At 30.4% G+C, this 21039-nt stretch overlaps 2 protein-coding genes across 2 annotated transcripts in view; both read left to right on the top strand.

Annotated features, from left to right (window-relative positions):
- LOC134684236 (low-density lipoprotein receptor-related protein 6-like) overlaps window positions 1-21039 on the top strand; it is an 828684-nt gene that overhangs the window by 327143 nt on the left and 480502 nt on the right. The gene's annotated exons all lie outside the window — the stretch shown is intronic.
- LOC134683517 (low-density lipoprotein receptor-related protein 4-like) lies at window positions 49-15898 on the top strand. The gene is made up of 4 exons (XM_063542826.1): window positions 49-251; window positions 11350-11524; window positions 13497-13683; window positions 15881-15898. Exons 1-4 carry the CDS (start codon window positions 191-193, stop codon window positions 15896-15898), a joined length of 441 nt encoding a protein of 146 aa, XP_063398896.1. The 5' UTR covers window positions 49-190.

Raw genomic sequence — 21039 nt, 5'->3', positions numbered from 1 at the left:
ATGATAGTAATCTTGCTTTGACTTACAATACAAATTTTATGAAAAGGGGGTATGAACAAGTGATAATTGATATACTGGAAAAATTTCACATGCAAGAATAGGACGCATACATACACACATTATTCTTTTGATACAAACGCCGAATAATTAACCATGTTCACAGTAACAGCAGCAATCCAATCCTAGTGCAATGGAGGTACAAGTTTGGTTGTGTATGTGTCTCTTAATTCATTACACACTGCATGCATCATGTGAGTATTTTTGTGTAACGTATTATATTGTATAATTAAGCTTTATATATTACAACCTGTGTACGTTTAACTTTCTCTTTAATAATGTTCATCATTTTGGACGTTGGTAGATAATTGTGTCATTGGTCAGCATACCAAATGTCCATATATTCAAGAAATCTAGAAAGTAAATAGTCAAATTCGTTATTAATTCGTTTACTTTTTATTCATTAGAAACAATTTCAGGGCGTTATTTACATCAATATATCATTATGAATGCATAATGAGTGTTTACAGTAATTAAAGGAGGTATTTGGTTTCTGTGATGTAACTGTTTGTTATTTAAGGTAAGGTTTGCATGAAACTTGGATTTTTTTTCTTAGTTATATTATACCAATATGATACATTCTTTTGTTTAGGGAGGAGTACCCAATCATTTAATGAACAAAACAATCGAATATCGCCGTTTTTTCAGGTGAAAAGCTAAAAATTCCAATTTTTGACGATTTTAAGGACAATTGGATTTTAAATTCTTCTGAAATAATAATTTATGCGAGTAACTTTAACAAAATAAAACTGAATAAAACATGTATAAATAATTGTGGTCCATTCATTAATAATAAATTCGAATTTAAGAAATCATATAAAAAATCCTAAAAACCAAATTCGTTATTTTTTTGGTTAAAAAAAACCGTTGCCATGGCAACAAAAAGTAAAAAAAAAACCTATTCCGAGTCCACCGTTTTTTGTAAAAAAAGTGTGAACCTAAATATTTTACTATTTGTATTATAATGAGCTAATAACATTGGTATGTTGCCGAACTCGTTTTTACGGAAATTGGCGTTATGCGTTCCTCTTGCCATTTCTGTAAAACACAAACATATTTTTTTTTTGTTAATCTGCAAAGAAGAAAGTCACCTTTAATATTATTTTTTAACAAATGATCGTTTTGTCTTGTAACACGTTTGGATTGACCAAAATCAATGAGAGAAAATAGTAATTAACTACATTGTAAGGGATAACATCAAAAGATTAATGAAGGATAACAAACTTAAATTAAATAGTTTTGGGAGGGAGGATACAAGTTGCTGCAAGTTTTGTTAATTCCACATCGATTTTACATATATCCATATTGGTCAATCATTTTTTTCCCAAATTAAGTTAAGAGAGACAAGGATGGGGTCAGTGAACAAACTATGTGAATTAAGTATATTTTTATTCCTACATTGAACGTTTGATGTCGTGCAAGTCGGAAGGGGAGGTGTTTAACTTTGGTCATAATTGTGTATTAATACATGTACAAGACTCTGATTTCGATGGGAACACTTACATTCTTTCAGTGCTTCAAACTGTAATATTTTGAATCTTATGAAAGCATTCAAATTGCCATTAAAAGTAATGAAAACTGCTTTATTGTCCCATGTTGGATTAATTGTTTGTATGCAGCACTTGGATAAAAAGACATCAGTTTTAACTAGTAAAGTTATTTATAGCAGCCGTGTGTATTCCATTCATTCAAATCTAGATATCAACAACTGTTATTCAAATATGATGACATATCTATTACTAAGCAGGGGAAAGATAAATTACTGGTATGATTTGTCCAATTGTTACACATGATGTTCAGAATTGGTGTATTTGAACAAACAAACAAAATACATGCACCTATACATGTACACGATGAACGACGAAACAGACGATGACCTGGGAATACAAATGACCGCCCGTATTTATGTATTGCTCATATTTGAAATAAGAAATGTAGTTATGTTGACCTGTAATATGAACATCTTACAAATACTTTCAAAAAATTAAAATTCAGTTCAATGAAGTTCACAGGAGTAACGGCATTGTAGTTGAGGAGTCCCTAACGTCAATTGGCGATCTGATGTTCACAAATGTAGTTTAACTGTCGATGCGTATGGGAGACAGTAAAACGTAAATTTGCGTCGTCAAATAAAATTAATTGTGGATACCCTTCAACCACAGTAATGTAATTCCGTTTCTAATGCATTACAGAAGGAAATTATACGTTAGAGCTTATAATAAATGGGGAATGCATCCATGGGACAATGATGATGCCCCTCGTGCATAAACATAAACCATTATAAAGCATTACGTATCATTTTTCGCAAACTAAAGGCAGAGATCAAAAACGTAAATTCAGAAAACGACCTCATACAAATACGCTGATCGTCGTCACTACTTCATTATGATCTCTTATATACAGAGAAAGACGAAAAGAAAAGAGTAACAATTTTCCGGATAAATAGTGAGTCCGTGCATGTGTAAAGACACATGTTACCATCCTTGTTTTAAATAAATTGATTCAAAGGTGACTGATATGCATAGAAGTTAGTTTGATTAGAGGTTGTAAAATGTCCGGTGGCAAATACTTCAGACATGTTCAGAACGACACACTACAATAGTTGTGTCTGAAAGACACATTTTTAATACATCCATAAAGAAAATACTAATAGCAACATTCAGTCAGTTGTAAAAGTGACTGATAAAATAACATATACTTCGAATGATGTAAATGTGTGGGATGCGTGGGTTGTGTGCGTATTTGCGGACAAACCTTGCAAACTCTTCATTTGAAAAGACCAAGTTCAACATTCTGTCATTCGTAAAAATATGCATTGAAAATATATGAGAAAATATGTATGCATCCACTATAAGTTAAACACATGACTCATTATGTAAATTCAAAGCATAAACGAAACTGACTAACAGTGTCACAAAAATGTGCCGTTTTTCACTCAATCCTACGTTTCTATAATTTGTATTTATACATTAAAAAAAAAATCGAAAACGGCGTGCATCAGAATTACAAATTCAATTAAAGAGACACTTTAACATTCAATGAAACAGTTATCGGGGTTCTTGAAGCAGAATAAACAACACTTCTATCTTGTGAAAGGACAGGATTGGGACAAGCCATACAAACACAAGATATTAGATCGATTTCTATTGAAATTAGCTTCCCGTCAATTAGTTTTTTTAGGTTTTACGACGAGAGACAAGTGAGAGGGGACGGGAGAAAGAGGTATCTGTCCGACCCCTCATAAATATAAAACTGTAAAAGTGACGACATTAAAATTCAATTTTATTTTGTGTTTTTGTGTTAAACAAATGGAGTGTTTAACGACCTTGACTGGCTATACAGCCCTTGCACGGTCGGTAATTTTGTGTTAAAAAGCATTGTGCATACGTTTTATACCAGTTGGTTGAGGCAAACTAAAGTTATGAAAACGGAAACCAATTTTGTAAAAACGGACGTACACTATGATACGTATATTCGGATGAACGTACAAACAGACAAGGATAAAACTCAATGCCCCCTTTGTTACGGTGGGAGCATACAAATGTACATTTATGTAATATGATTAAATTCCGCGAAACTTCATAAAAGGTTTTTGCACAAAGACGTTATGCCTAAATGTGACGTCATCTAAATAAAAACAAACAAACTGAAGGTCATAACGTTACTTGTACGATTCAAATTTTGATAAAATTACATCAACATGGCGATTTGGGGTTAGATGTTGTTTTATTTTCAATAATATTGTAGTTATCGAACATTGGTTAATAAAAGTAATTAAAAATGGCGGGTCCCTACTTTTTCCAATTATTTGAATTCGACTTATCTTCCTGTGTACGCAAACCTTACCTTAAAAGCATGATAAATGAAGGTATCTAATGGAATTTTACGACATCTTAGTGTAAACTGTGAACGAATTCACAAACAACATTTTAGATTCACGTTTTACACTCCTTTGTGTGTGTCCTGTATTATGTGGACATCGTTTATATATAATTAGTGACAAACCATGTATGGATAATGAGGGTGTACAGTATCTTGACAATGGGCCATATTGTGTATGTCGAATCAATGCGGCAACTCTTTCAACTATTTGAAATAAAACATATTCTAAAGTATTTCAACGTTCGAAATCATGATACAAAACGACATATTCATTTGTTATCTGGTTTGACAAACCTCTTCAAAATTTGAACCAGAATACTAAACATGTCCTGTATTTTCGTATTTATTAACGTTCGCGCCTTTCGTTAAGTATGGTTGCATTCATATCGTTTTTCCTTTTATTTTTCTCCATGCAAACAAAATTTACCAACTGTCATTATCCCAAGTGTCTAAGATAATTGTCTTGCCTTGACATACAATAGTATTTTTTTGGCAAAAGATTTTAAACAATTGATAAATCATTCACCGGAAAAATTACGACCGCAAGACAACAATAATTTGAATTTGCCGTTTTATTGCAACTGTCACACATGTATGAACAATAGGATAATAGTCACAAAAAGAAAAGGTTTATTTAAAAGACAGATTATTATTTATGAACAAGACATCACTTGATTTTTTTCATTAAAAAGCTGGCGACTCCAAAAGGATCATTGTGGTTATCACTTGAACATGCGCCTGAATAGAACACAATCGTAAAACCGCTAAATGTATGTACAAAATCGTTATCACGGTGCTATAAGACCTTCTTTTATAATTAAAAAACTGTTATAATGAGTATATTTACAGCTACTGGGTCAACGTCACTGCTGTTGAAGGTTTATTCCTTGAGGGTATCACTAACGCAGTAGTCAGCACAAAAAAGGTGCCATGAATTTTCATTAACATCGGCCAAATTAAAAAAATCAACTGTTTAAAAAACTAAGATATTTTATGAAATAATATGATTTTTTTAATACAGGAGAATGATACTTTAAAATTTTTGCCTTTTTTCAATTTTGATTCAGTCATCATTGATGATAGCTTTTTTTTTAAACGAAATACGCATCCAAGGTACAGCTTTTAATTCTGGCATTGTTGATGAGTTTTAAAATGATATTTTGAACATGTGCACCAAGTATGGTGGTTATCTCAATACAAATACAGGATCATTACATATTTTTAAATAAATCAATTTTATGTTTACGCCAGACGCGCGTTTCGTCTACATATGACTCATCAGTGACGTTCGAATAAAAAAAAAAATGTCAGATAAAGTACGAGGTTGAAGAGCATCGAGGACCAAATATTCTCAAAAGTGTTGCCAAATTTTTGCCTACGGTAATCTATTTTTGAGGTATCTTGTGGCTACTGGAGTTTACTTCGAAACAAGTTATGTACAAAGTTATAACAAAAAAACTCCGATTGCATCACACCTGTTTAACCATTAACTAGTAGTTGGGTTACTCTACACGCAGTTGAATTATAACAAATAGAAAATTGTTGTGTTGTTTCTCAATATACACAAAACAGTTTAATTCAGTATGTGGATGAACATACATCTTTTTTCTGATATTACTTTAAAAAATCTCATGTGCTCCGGTAGGGTAAGCAGATCCTGCTTCACATGTGACACCTGTCGTGTTGTTCATATTATAAAAAATCCTTTAAAGAGTCCAATTTAAGAAGGTCACATTCATGAAAGTGCCGGGATTGTAGTTACGACGTAAGGAACATATCCGATATCATCTGTGAAATGGCGTCCGAAAATTTACGAAGGGATGATTTCAACTTCACCATTTGGAACTCTAGGTTTAAAAGCTTCTTTCTGAGCAGCAATCCTATATCAAGAAAATCATGATAGTAAATACAAGCACGGGAAAAGAAATACAAATTGAATGATAAATGACGTTATGGTTGGTTTAATTTCATTTCTCCTGCATGAAAAAAGCTGAATTGCCGCTGAAGATAGTAATCTTCATGTTTGTATCGCACAACGGTGTGTATACTAGAAATGGATGTCCACATCAACCAACACTGGCCATAGTTGTATTTTATGAATTTAAATATATATTAGTATCATAAATCATACATTTGGTAACTCAAGATAAGTTGTATGATATAAATTACAGAAACATTGCAACAAAATACAAAATGTTGTCGGCTTAAATATACAGTTTGCCAGCATGTCTTCTTCTTATTCGAAATAATAAGCTAATATCATCAAGCATACACGTAATATTTTGTGTGTCTCAAGATTACTAAACAATGTAGAAGGGAGTAATTATAGAATAGCATGTTATCTGTAACAAGTGCCATAATATTTATTTTTTGTTATTATATATCGCCATGTTGTTAATAGTTTTACGTATATCCCAAGGATTTGAATGTTCCCCATTAATTATCCTATTCAAAGTAAAACTACCCTATTTGACATTAAAGAAACATTACCTTATTTAAATATAAAACACCAAATACATGAGCGTACATCTAATATTTGAATTTTAAGTGAAAAAAATCTCAACTTCAACTGTGTTATTATGTCTGAAAGTATCTTGTCTGTTTAATCGTAAAAAAATACTTTGAACGACAAAATTATTTCATATCTCTACCTGTGTGACGTTTAAATTCTAAAGTAAAACGCGATATTACATATTAATACCAGAGGTGATTTGAACCAAGCCATTCAGTCCTGTATGGGTTGATTTAGAATACAAAAATAAGTAAGCAATGAACGTGGTTGTTAAAATTGATGTATGCTTTTTCTGCGTCTTTGTTAAATACAATTGTTGTTGTTCTGATTGGGATTGCAACATGGTGATGACTGCTGTACCCCTATGTTGACAATTTTATTTATTATGTTTGTTATGTTCACGAATCTTTGTAAATATAATGGAATTTGATGCGACTTTCATACAAGTGAGAGGTTAATCGCTATAAAACCAGGTTCGATCCACCATTTTATTACATTTGAAAATGCCTGTACCAAGTCAGGAATACGACAGCTGTTTTCCATTAGTTTGGTGTGTTTTATCATTTGATTTTGCCATTTGATTAAAGACTTTCCGTTTTAAATTATTCATTTATTACAAAACGATATCGCTCTGATAACATATTGTATATTGATATTGATTTATTTTAACACATGCTGGTAGACTAAGAGACGCCTCTAGTTTGTGATTATAATAAGTGGAAACTATGTACTCATGTACACACAGAAGTATCGAAAGGTTTGATTTAAGTTCAAGGTCTGGCGTATATACAAAATTTAGCCCTGGTATCTATGATGAGTCTATTTCACCGAGCATGAACTTGAGAAAGTAAAGAGATGGACTTATTTTAAGTAACAACACACACGAAGTAGTAGTATTTTAAAACGAATATTTTTAGATCTCATACATTTTATTTATATGTTTTATTCGCATTCACCGTCATTCATGTCATTCACAATATTTATTTTTCAGAATGGATAGTTTAACATTTTTTTTTTGCATAAACCATTATTCGTTTCGTTTAAAGTTAATACAATGACCATATGATACGAAATCGCCTGGAAAACGTGTGTTTGAAAACTAATGTTCTGCATTTTCCAAAATGAAAACTAAACAAAATAGATGAAGTGTCGATGATGTTTTCAGACATTAATCACAAACATACTGAACTTTGAGAAATATTCAAAACAGAAAGTCCCTAATCAAATGGCAAAATCATATGATAAAACACAACAAACGGATGGAAAACAGCTGTCGTATTCCTGACTTGGTACAGGCATTTTCATAAAACACATAATCTCAAAGTTGCTACATGGACAATTAAAACGGCGGGCTCCATACACAGAACAGTGTTAGTGCTCGTTTTACTCATTGTTTTTTTCTTTCAATAAATATTTACGATCTTTTCACTTTTCTGTAATTTTTCATGAGGTGATCAGTTTTTACAGGACCTATGAGGTAATGTTCTTAACGTATCTTCGACCTCGTGTAGTTGCATTTAGAAACCGTAATCAAGTTTGACACACCTTGGTAGGATTTGATGAATATAATGAAATTCGGAAGTCGCTAGGCTCTTTTGTGTTTTGTATAGATGTCTTTGCGGATACATAATTGACTACTGGTATTTATCCTACCTGTTCTTGCTATGCTTTCCCCCCAAAAAATGATGTTTCAAAGACAGGTCTTTTCTTTAAATAAAAATTTAATGTTTTGGACAAGATTGACACATTAGATAATAAAAAGTAAAATATAAAATAAGGTAAGACAAACACCGGGATGTTAAATATACAACAATATATACCGTGGGGAAAAGGACACGTCTTCAATCTAGTATTTCATCGCTTCCTAAATGTTACCTACACCTTCCTTTTTTTAGTTTAACATTTTTAATAAAGCTGATAACTGTAAAACAGATCAATAATAAAAAAAAGATCATTGTGTAAATATTGATACTAATTGTAAATGACTCAATGATTTTAAGAACAACAAGGACATTATTGATAGTATAGCCAAATTTCTAAATGCCACTTACAAATGCATAAATTGGTTTTATATGCCAATTAGAGATCATAGTAAATATTTCTCTAGTGTAGGTATTCTGAATATTTTGGTAACAGGCATTGTTATTGCTTACAAATTTATAAAAATGTAAAGTTTGTAATCACATTATATATTTTACATAAAAGCCAAATTAGTAAGGTTCCCATCAATTGATAAACATAAAACTCGGTTCATGGGATTACATGGGAGACAACATGTTGTTTTATCTAAGTGTGTTACTTCACTGCATTCTACTGACATTATTTAAGTTTTGCTATTTACTGTACTGTATTTACAAATTCATTCTAGATTGAACTATTATTTAGCTATATTGAACTCATAATGTATTTAAAGTACGTGCTTTTGTAAGTTAGTATTGAAAAACCGGTAGTGTATGAATTTGAGAGCGCTATCTAAATTTATATACTGAATTATTTCATGTTTTCTGAATACTACGAAGATGATACGAATGAACTGATGTTAATTATTGTTACTGAATTTATCTACAGGTATTGTTGCATCCTTGGTATTTATCTACGGGTAGTGTTGCATCCTTGATATTTATCAACGCATATCAATAAATCTAGCAGATATCAATTTGGAAAACTTTGTAAAGTAGCTATACATTTGAAACGAATATATGAAATGTTTCACAAAAGTTTGGAGTGAATATTGCGAATGTAAAGTTTGTCATACCAAATGTATCTCATATTTTAAAACACATTTTACCAATTTATTGCTTTTAAATTATCATGAAGGGTTTTTACAAACATGCCTGAACTTGGTCTTTTAGACCAATGTGCATCAATAACAAAGACAGGTATAGGTTTATACTTAGGTGAATGTTTTATGTCAAAATAAGCGCCATGTATAAATAGACAAAACAAGTACAAGGTCTAGAAGTATACATTGTATACGCCAGACGCGCGTTTCGTTTACATAAGATGCATCAGTGACGCTCAGATCCAAATAATGTAAAAGCAATCAATTACAAATATGAAGAGCATTTAGGACCCAACATTTCAAATAGTTGTGCTAGTTCAGCTAAGGTAAACTATGCCTGGGATAAGAACATCCTTATTATTTTGAAAAAAAATCTTACTTTCGTTAACTGGAAATTTATAAAAGTGACCATATAGTTGATATTTATTTCAATTTGTGTTCGATAATCGACAATAAAGTAAAAACTATATAGTGTTGTCAAATTATACAAGGTATTTATTTGCGTATGTTTAATGTTGGCACTTTCATTGAACGAACCAAAAGAAACCAAAATAAAACTAAAACCAAAACAACCCAATTTATGGAAATTAATTCATTGGCAATCATATGTAATTACCTTATTTCATGTTTAAGGAATAATAAATGTTAATGTTAACATTAATTATAAATATGTGTACTGGTTAATATGTGTATGCTTTAGATGACAATATGTGTATGCATCTCGAGGGAGTTCGACCGTATAGATGCATAATTATATTTTACACCAGTATTGGCTAATGTAAATGCAAAATGATAATTTTCCAAAAAAATAGTAGTGTGGTCTTGCCATGGTTTAGCCATTTGTTGTTCATAGGCAGGATACATGAATAGCATACAATTATATAACGACATCATGGAGTTAAATTAGAACTGATCTAAGAAAAAAAACAGTTTTTGATCACGTCTAGCAACCCTTTTGAAATCGTATGTATGCCTCATAAAAGTGATTGTTTTTGTATTTATGGGACACGATTTCTATTAAATCATTATAAAACGTGTAGGTAATGAGGGTGAATAGTGACTTTTTATCATTTTAAAGTTAATAGAAGGATAAAGTTTACAAACAAAAGTCATGTTTATATCTACATATAGCAACGAAGATAATGACAAAGAAATGTCAACGCGAAAAATACAATCAACCCTTGTTATATATGTTTTTTAATGTAGCTAAGTCACAATGACGACACAATACCGCGTCATTAGTTTGTATTTTTTTAATATGGTTTATGTATATGTTATATTGGTTTTAAACTTAACAAAAACATACGGCTGCTGAACCGCTAAAAGTCCCGATTTTTTTTTCGTTATTGTAACGATTTTCATTCAGTCCGTTTTTGTGTTTCGTTCATTTTGGCTGCGTTGATATCGTGTCTAGTTCCATTCACAAACGAACTCGACTAACTAAAATAATGTTGTGTTGTCAAAACATGTTAAATTTGCCATTTCACCTTTATAGCATATGTGAATGGTAAAATCAAGATTAAAAAAAAAAACAGTTTTGTTATTTTATAATCACTAAATCATGCAATTGTGTTCTTCATCAACAAAACTCACGACCCTGACAATGTGGTACACCAGTCAAGTACTCAAGATCCTTAGTGTTGGCATGCGTTTTGCCAACCTCTTTATAAACAAAATAAACGTGGATCGCACATTTAAAAAGGTATCAATGTCTACATGTTAAATACATTTTTTTTGTTACAGATAAAATTCTGATAGATTTGAATTTCAAAAGTTGAGTACATTTGTAAGCTAAAGTGTTACTGTGTTATGGTTATATTGTTTAACTGTATTGTGTGTTTTATATGCAACAATTTTACCTAAACAGACAATATATGAATACAGAAATGTTTAAAAAAATGTTTAGTTGTCCATTATCATTTAATGTTATTCATAAAAAGGGGCGAAAGCAACCAGAAGGAAAGTCAATGCAGGTAAGCAGTAAGTCTGCCATCGATATTAATCTTCATTAACATAATAAAATTAAAAGCTATAGTCATGACTTTATTCTATTTGATTTGTTGTAATATAGATTTAATGAAATAATTAGGATACTAATCGTATGGTTTTATTTCAGGTTATTCGGGAAAACTTTTGTTTTCAACCTTCTCTCGAATAATGGAATTTGATTTCGATACCTATAGTGCTACTGTACTGTTAGAGCTAGGAAGTACTTCTAAGTATGCTATAGACTATGATTACCAAAATAGATACATTTATTTTCCAAGATACAGTTATGATGACATCGTTCGGTAGGTAAACGTTTATTCTGATGACGTCAATAGTAAGAGAAACAAAGATTGACGGTAGTAAAATCAAGTTTAAAGAAAAATCATCAGTTTTATTAATAGTATTGGGACTTTGTAGTGATATTTATAGGCATCTTTGTTCTCATTTACCACAACATGAAACAAACAATATGTCTTATGTCAAGAAAAATGTATTTTTAAAGTATCACCAGTCAACATTTTCAGAATAATCGTTTGTTTTGCATGTAAACGTATACATACTTTACCCAACGTAATTATATGTTGAACGTTGTTTTTAATTTAAACTTGGATGTACATGTATGTTGTTATACATAATGTGATTTTTCCCCTCTTAATTCATTATAACATTTTCAACAAAAATGTGTGTTCAGTTATTCTTTTTTTTAATCCAGATATGGAATGTTTTACTGGTTGAATCTTGAGTTATATCTTGTTAATTTGTAGTTGCGGTACATTTTATGTATGCATTATATGTCAGTATTGCCAAGTCACGTTCATTGCGTCTACAGTGTGTTATGTTAATTTTTTTAAAGGGTGTTAATTGTTTAGTCTTACTGGTTTTTTGTCTCATACATTTTATATGAAAGTTCTTTTATTTATATTTTTTTAATGTGTGTTCAACAAGTAACGATATATACTCATCTTTTAACAAATTATATGATTGTATCAACTATATTTTCAAAAATGTACCTTCGATAGTATATAAGTCATTAAATGCTATAACTACTATTACTACTACTACTACTACAGCTACTTCTACAAATACTACTACTAATGCTACTACTTCTTCTACTATTACTGCTACAACTTCTTCTTATTATACTACTACTACTAATACTACTATGTCTACCACTACTACTACTTCTATTACTTCGCCACCATAAATACCTCTTTTTCCACTACTACTAGCTTCTTCAATAAATGAAAATACAAACCCCTTTCAATTTATCATTTGATTTAAGTATATCCCATATTTTATATGATGTTTCCCATTCATGTATATAAATCTAATAACTATAATAATATACAAAATTAAAGCATACCGCTTATTTTAGTTAAAATTACTTGCTACTGTGATTCATGATTTAATAAACATTTAAATTGATCCCAAGTAATTTGCTACTACTACTACATTCTATTACTGTGTCCTTTACTCAGCATATGTGAAATTTAGCAGTTTTCTTTATATGTAGTCCATGCTGCAGATCCTAATATAACGTTTTCTGGAAACATTATAACGTTTAAAACGTTGTCCTGAAATATGACAACTTGTATAAATAGTTTTAATTAAATTTACAAATAAAGATTACATAAGTTGATTTTGTGAAAAAAAAAAAAAAAATAAAAGAATTAGTCTCGAGAAGATTATGATGTATGTGTTCAGCAAGCACTGGATAGTTTTCGGCTTTAATGCAGCGTTAATTGATGTGTTCTATATATATGTCTAAACATTTGAAGCAACATTGCATGTTACATGTCTAAACTAAAACCATCAACATCAATTCGTTATTATATCGTACACTATGTCACTAACATAATATAACAGATTCAATTTATTGTGAGTGTTTTAAGATTTAGTAAGTGGAGATGTTTGGTAAATCTAACAAGATCAGTAAAAAAACAACATAGTTAGAAATAAACTTTAGAATTGGAGGGAGATTGTGTCAAAGAGTCAAGAACCAAAATAAAGAGCAGAGAACAGCCGAAAGCCATTAATTTGTTTTCAAAATAGAGAGAAAATTATACAAACGGAAACAGGCTTGAACTCATCAAAACAAAAATTCGTACACATTTATTCAAAATGAACGTTACACTTAACAAAAAATAGAAATGAACTAAAACATAAAAAAGGATACAAGAATAACAAAGTCAAGAGGCTCTTGTCTTGTGACAGGTGCGAACAGTGACTGGGTTAATTTTTTTTAATGTCAATTACTTTTTTTAATGTTTATAGATTTGCTTATCCCTCAAGCAATACAACATTACAGACAGTTGTCCAGTCAACGTCATATCCATCAGGAATAGCTGTTGATTCAACTAATGATCATCTCTACTGGGTTGATGATTATAGAGGCCAACTCTCAAGATGCAATATAGATGGAAGCAATGTAACTGTGCTATCAACTTTTATCAATCCTTGGGTAATACGACTTGATGTTACAAAAAGGTATTCAGTTTTATTTATTTTTTAAGAAATTGAGCGAATATGAATTTATTTTGTTATCAGAACAATACACATGTTTTATCATTCATGTTTTGCTATAAATGCATTTTTATACCAGACAGGCTACAATTGTCGCCTTCGGAGAAATTAGTTGTTTACTGCAATCTATAATTAGTTATGATTGGTTTTCTTTTGTGAGAGATTTTAAGTTACTGTTAATGTTATGATAGAAATTGTAATAAAACTGGTTGGCTCTATGACTCACCATTAGGCTTCACTGGTTGGCTATATGTCATCACCATTAGGCTTCACTGGTTGGCTATATGTCATCACCATTAGGCTTCACATAATTTCTATCCTTTTATCGAATGAACAGGTAATCAATCAAAAATTAAATAAAATTATTAAATACAATGAATTATTATTAGCATCAGATTAACATGATAATTGACAGTCTCAACTGTCACTGATAATTTATAAATAACTCTAAGACATGTGTATCAGTCTTATATTTTCAATCATTATAGCCTCTATAATATTTGAAGATATATTATTGTCAAAAGCGCATCTTGACTATCATTCTTTAATTAATTTTTTTTTCAAGTCAGTTTTCTATAGTTTTGTATTCCAATTGATATAGTCAGCCTTTATGACTTTACTGTCTGATAAAATATCGTTTCGATCTAAGTTTGCATCGAAAATCTGCATTTATTTGAGACAATTGTTTTACACATAGAGTACACATAAAACTAGGTAACATATTCGACTGATGCACTGACATATACTATCGGGTACCGCGACACGTCATTGACATTGGACTTAAAATGATATGTTCTAAATTGAAGATTATTTTACAGTTTGAATATCTGACATGCAGTACGATATGTCTAAAACGAATACTTCCATAATGGTGTGTTTGTTGTTAATATAATGCAATAACACCATTGATTTCCCAATTAATATATACTATATATTAGGAGGTTGATATCTCAGATTGTACCTGCTTCGCCAAAAATCAAGGTGTGTTTTAACAAGGTCATTCCTTTTGCTTACTACTGTCTGACCTTTGGTCATTTTTCTAAAGTAAAGTTATTATTTGAGATACCTATTTTTTTTAAATGAGGCTCGCATGTTACGTTTTTCGTCAAATCCAAGCTCCACAGTCACTGTAAATCCAGGATATAGAAATTATGTACTCCAGTCGCGCGTTCGCCTACCCAACGAGCGAGGGATAGGTGTGGGAGGGCGGGCTTGTCGTGTTGCATGAATTATAATTCAAACAATATCTTGATTGCACTAGAGATGTTAAATTACTACAAGTTTCTCTGTTATTAGTAGTTTTGCATGCACATCTTAGTAAGTGATACATGCCGTTCAATATCCTGAATATAAAAGAACAAATTCAATGAAAATATTATTATTACGAATTTGTTTTCTTAAAACAAATGCATTGACATTCATGTATCAACATAAAGCTTGCAGATACCTTATCTAGCATCCAATTAGAAATACCCTTTGTTTAAAGGGAGTATTTTATATCTAATTTCAATATTTATGTTCATCCCATATCTTCTTATCCATGAATGTGTTATATGTTATTAAAATTAGGACATTATTAATGTCTTTTATGCCTTTAAATGATAAATGGGTCTTATCATATTGATAGTATACATATTCATTTTAATAAAGGGTCGACTGATTTATCAAGAAAAAACAGTCATGATGACTTATACATGCTAAATTAAGCTAGGTTGACCTGTTTTGTTGTTCGGGATGTTAACACTAGCAAACTCGTTCTGTGCGAGTTATTTGTTAAATTGAATGTATCTTTATAGGAAAGTGTCACTTTTTTAAAAATGAATCATTGAAAATCGATCTCGGAGTTTAGGAAAGTGAACTATTGCAGTTTGTAAGTTACTTCCAGTATACTCGTTTTTAAGTTTGTGTTTTTATATACCAATCCGTTTTCAAAGTCGACCCAATATGCACAATTTATATTTACCTATTATAGTACTATACAACATTATCTAATGTAACACATGTTTTATTATGTAGCATTGTCTGCCTCTCTCAATAATGTTTATTACTAAAACAACATCACGTACATATTTAAACACAAATTGAACCTGCAACTTTAATTTCCTTAAAATGTCCAGTTTTGATTTGTTATACAGGTGGATTTATATAGATGAACAGAGTACAGGAATATTGAAGTCTAGATTTGATCTATCTGAAAGGCGAGCTTTCACTAATTTCACATCCACACCTGTGTATTGCATGGATATAGGTTTGCTGTTACTAATAAGCTTTGAAGTAAAATTATTTAAAATATGACAACTTGTCATTGTTTTGTCATTGTTGTTCACAGATTAGTGTTCAAAACATTCGAAATACTGATCAATTTGTTTTTTTACACCTTGAAGGAACAAAACGTGATAAAATTTCTAAACATTTATTGTATTGGATTGTTTATGTTGTCGCTAATCGGGGTGAATCAATCTTAATGTAAACACCAGATTTATAAATATAATAAGTAAATATATTATTGTTGTACGAATGCATTATGATTTATCCACTACTGGATTCAACTCATTGTAGACACTGAAGAGAACAGACTGTACTGGATTAATTATGATGGCGAGATGAAATCATGTAAAGATGATGGCTCTGATGTTAAAACAGTACTTTCAACACATGTTAGTAGACCCTACCATGCTATCCATGTCGTTGGTAGTTACATATATTATGCAAATGACAATCAGTTGTTAATGGTATCTAAAACATCAGGATCCACGCCGACTGTTCTGTATAACGATAGCACTTATATTCAAAGTATATTTGTGTTTAATCAATCAGGTATGTTAATTAACATCTATAGGCAGAAATAGTGATATCATACGTCCCAAATTTGAACCATTCCTTTACAATATCATATTAAATCGTGATGCCAAAAAGTTTAGACATATTCAAATGATAGTTTTTGCTAAAATTACATCATAAACTATTCGACATTTAAGGATAAATACGTAATTGGAATTAACATGATTAATGCGATTGACACCAAAATCGTATTCAGATGAAAACATGCATTATTTTCGCAATAACTGAAACATGGTCGTGAAAACAATCAGTGTTGATATAAATTGCACATTCTAATTGAATTTACAATAATTTGAACAGCACGAATGACTTATTTTTGTTGATAATGTCTTATTGAATGGGGAACAAAACGTCAATGAGAACACCACAACATTTAACAAGACATTGAACATTATAAAAAAGAATAAATTCGATTGTGTCCAGTTAAGAAACTAAAACAACAAGTACTTACAATTAGTATTAAAGTAAATCTTGCAAATTTGTCATAACATTATATTTTGTTTTTATATGTTTAGAGACTGTTTATATTGTATTATTGTCCTATGTGTATTTATGTTGTTTATTTCTAATTACTTGGTGCTGCTTATTTTTTTCATTTTTAGCGTTTTACTTAATATAACTATGCTTTGGTACATGATTAACCAAATGTGCATGATTTGTTTCACCCTAACATTGGCTTAAATGCGTTCTACGGAAACTGCTTTGCGAGGTTTTTTATTATGATACTTAGTTAAAGATACATTTGTATTTTATATTCTGATATTATCTTCACTGGTACAATGTATTAGTATTGATTTTGTTTGTTCTTTAAAAAAAATGGGGCGAAAGTTTCCAGATGGACATTCAAACTCTTAGATCGAAAATAAACTTACTACGATTTGCACCTCTTTTACGACGCCACGGATTAAAACGAAAAAGACAGAAAAAACAATAGAAAATTAATTCAAAATAGAAAACTTAAAACTAAGGATGTGTTTAATGTTTTTTTATATCTCGTCCATCTATCTTCTATTTTTGATAAGTTCTTTAAATAATGTGATGTTTCTGATATCATTGTTAACAATATAACTGATGAAAATATTTATGATTTTCATGAAACTTTATTTTTTACAACTGAAATCTTTATAATGAAATTGTACGACACAGACAAGCGGTAAGTACTATTAACTCAAGATTAAAATTTTCAACAAATCAAAAAAATAAACTCATCTTAAATACACTCTGCCTTATTATTATCCATACTGCATATAGAGACAACTTTGTACATTTTTTTAAGATATTTATTATTTTTCACTTGGTATAAAGCTAGTTACGTACAGGATAACAACTGTTATGGATTAGTCTAATAGTTTTGGTTACAAATGAAACAAGGAAGTTGTTAACATTTATAACACATTTTCTGTTGTATGTTCTGCAAAATTTAGTGTCTTATGTTTAAACTTGATGCTGTGTTTATATATGTTTCAAAATGATAGTGAATATGACCACGCATACGTTCAGTAAAACATATATTGTCCTTTTAAATTGATTATTATAAACTATAACACATTAAAACATACAACATTATATATTTAATACAGTAGTGTTCTATTTAATTACGCGTATTGCAATGTATCACTCAGCAAGAACATATCAATATGCGAGATGTCTCAAATGTTGTTGTGTAAATGATACTGGTAACGCTACTTTGATTCATTTGATGTAGGTTCATGGATACTTTTAATCCTTTGATGACGTGTATACAGTTGCTCGTACCAACTGCATAATTATTTTATCAATGTTTATGTTATAGGTAAATAGTGTTCAAATCTGTCTGTATTGCTTGATGTGATTTATTGACAAGATCTGCAATCAGTATGGAATACGGCCAAACGCTGGATACAAAACATCTATAAACAAACTAATGTACATGTGTCTTCAATTACACGTTAAAGTATCACTAATTAGCAGTAATAATTAATCTGAATGAATATTTTGCATTATCATGTAAGGATAAATATACGTTGACAAAGACTATAACTCATTTGTATTTAGTCATAAAATAATGAGCATCTACACATAACACTGTTCAAAGGCAAGACATTTATTGGGAATGCATGTGTACTAAATATCATGGATATTAACCTTAATAAAAAATAAGATGTGGTATGATTGCCTATCCATTTTACAGGTTGAAGTATGGTACTGAAATGTAAACAACACTTAAATTATTGATCGAGAGGTAAACATAACGTGTAGATTTGATTAGTTTAACAAATATGTTGAAAGTTGCATATTCCGTAGATGTTTTCAAAAATAAACTATGCTGTTTACACAAGAACTTCGTTGTCTGAGATATTTTCAGTGCATACATATACATTTGTGAAATAGGGAAATTATTCCGATAGTTTATTATTCTTTATTATAATAATAAATTGAAAAAATGCACCTCTCTACATTTCATTTGAAACTAAAATAATATCTTTATGTATGTTGTTCATGTTGGAAATGTTCAGGTCAGTGCATTAACTATTTTGCATATAAATCGATGCATTTAAATAAATATTGATTGTAATGCTTGTCTTTATTTTTTAGGACGTACCTTACTCATTATTGGTATTGAATAGATGACAACGCCAACCTATCGAAACGTTATCAGAGTTTTTTTTTTATAGTATTACATGGTAGGTTAATATCACTATATGTATAGTTAACAACCTCGTCAGCTCAGTTACACAATAACTTTACTTTTAAAAGCATACGATGTTCAATTCTGTATTAAGTAGACAGTACCCCTAAATCAAAAATTGTATTTGAGTAGAAGAGCAAAACAATACAGATGGAAAGTAGACTAGATCGAGGTATATTTAATTTTATGAATGATTTTTGTATTTTTGTTTGCCTGAATGTTATCTTTTCACCAAACATGCGTCAAATCATACAAACTACCAGAAATACGACCAATTATCAATTTGTGAAATGAATATATAAATCAACTAAAATAATCGCAATTTGTATTCGTATCTGTATTTATAAAAACAAGAATATGTTGTATGATTGTCAATGATAAATCTCTCTTCAAGAGACCACATCAATACAGAAATTAAGTCACAGTACGGCCTTCAACAATGAACAAAGCTCATTGTATGCATATCATTTCCTTATGGAATGGGGCGTGATTGACACATGCTTGCTGCAACTGCTATTTAGACTTACTGAAATGCGTAGCATCTTTCTATGTACGTGTAATCTAATGAACAATGCTATACAATTGATAAAAAGTGGGTTATAAACCCATTAAACTTAACGTCTTAAAACAAAAAGTATTTCAAAAGTTGTAATTGGTTTAATTGATATGCAGAAACTGAAAAGTTTCTAAAACAACTTGTAACATAAACAAAAGTGTTTACACTGACTGAAGAATAGGACGTTGAAATATTTTATTTGAAATCACGAGTAATGAAGGAATCCACGAACTACACAATCAGCTATCGCATACTCCTTCAGTAAACACAAGGTTTTTAAAGTTATGAATATTGCATTAGGAGACAATAGACAATATATGTGAACAACCATGATATTTCAAACCTTATTTACAAGATTTTAATATATGTACCTTTTAATTCATTTTCAAATGGTACATTTATCTATTGTAGACTGTTTTTTCCCGAGAATTTACCACTTGCATGCCAACTATTAGAAAATGAAGCCTATAACTGGCTGACACGTCGTCCAGGAAAATATGGTGCGATTTGGATGTAGTCAAGGACATACCAAATATAAAAGGAATATGTGGCCTTTAGATCAATTCAAACAAATTCAGGAATTGTTTTCATTCATCAAATTGTAAAATTTTAAACAAGTATCTATGTATTCGGCATTTCACTGTACAACTTTCAGATAATGTAAACCTCACTATATTGTGTAACAAGTTTTGTTATGTTTTTTTGATGATTTTTGTCTATATATATGTCGATCAAACCTGTTTTAGAAGCTATATGAGAATATATGTTAAATGCCGTTACTTCGAAAAACATATATTATAACATGTATTTAGCTTGATCTGTTTGTTATAAAAACTGGACTTTTAAATTAATCAAAATTATAATCTGACTGCTAACGTATGTTTGACATAGCTGTTTCGAAGACGTCATTTATGTTATTTATATCTTAAAAATTCATTTAATAAAAAAACATGCATCTCTTTAAGCAATAAATCTGATCCCTAGTCTACATGTAGCTACATATGTGTCTGGTACCACTGAGGAGAAACAACTGATGAAACTTGTATAATCTGCAGTGAAATTGGAACTGTTGATGATAGTATTATACACTAAAACATTATTATAATTTAGGTGAGACAACGATCTAGAGTCCAAACAATGTGATATCTAGAACCGTATGGTCTCCAACAATGCATACAACCCACACAAAATGATTAGCTATAAATACACTGACATAAAACCGTTCTGCA

The sequence above is a fragment of the Mytilus trossulus genome, chromosome 9, assembly GCF_036588685.1.
Source record: "Mytilus trossulus isolate FHL-02 chromosome 9, PNRI_Mtr1.1.1.hap1, whole genome shotgun sequence".
Lineage (NCBI taxonomy): Eukaryota > Metazoa > Mollusca > Bivalvia > Mytilida > Mytilidae > Mytilus > Mytilus trossulus.
The sequence above is the reverse complement of the archived record's forward strand: the minus strand, read 5'-3'. Positions and strand labels throughout refer to the sequence as shown.

Coding starts and splice junctions, on each gene's coding strand:
- LOC134683517 (XM_063542826.1), top strand. CDS start 191: ATGGAGGTACAAGTTTGGTTGTGTATGTGTCTCTTAATTCATTACACA. Junction 252..11,349: donor TTACACACTGCATGCATCAT/GTGAGTATTTTT, acceptor GTTTTATTTCAG/GTTATTCGGGAAAACTTTTG. Junction 11,525..13,496: donor AGTTATGATGACATCGTTCG/GTAGGTAAACGT, acceptor TAATGTTTATAG/ATTTGCTTATCCCTCAAGCA.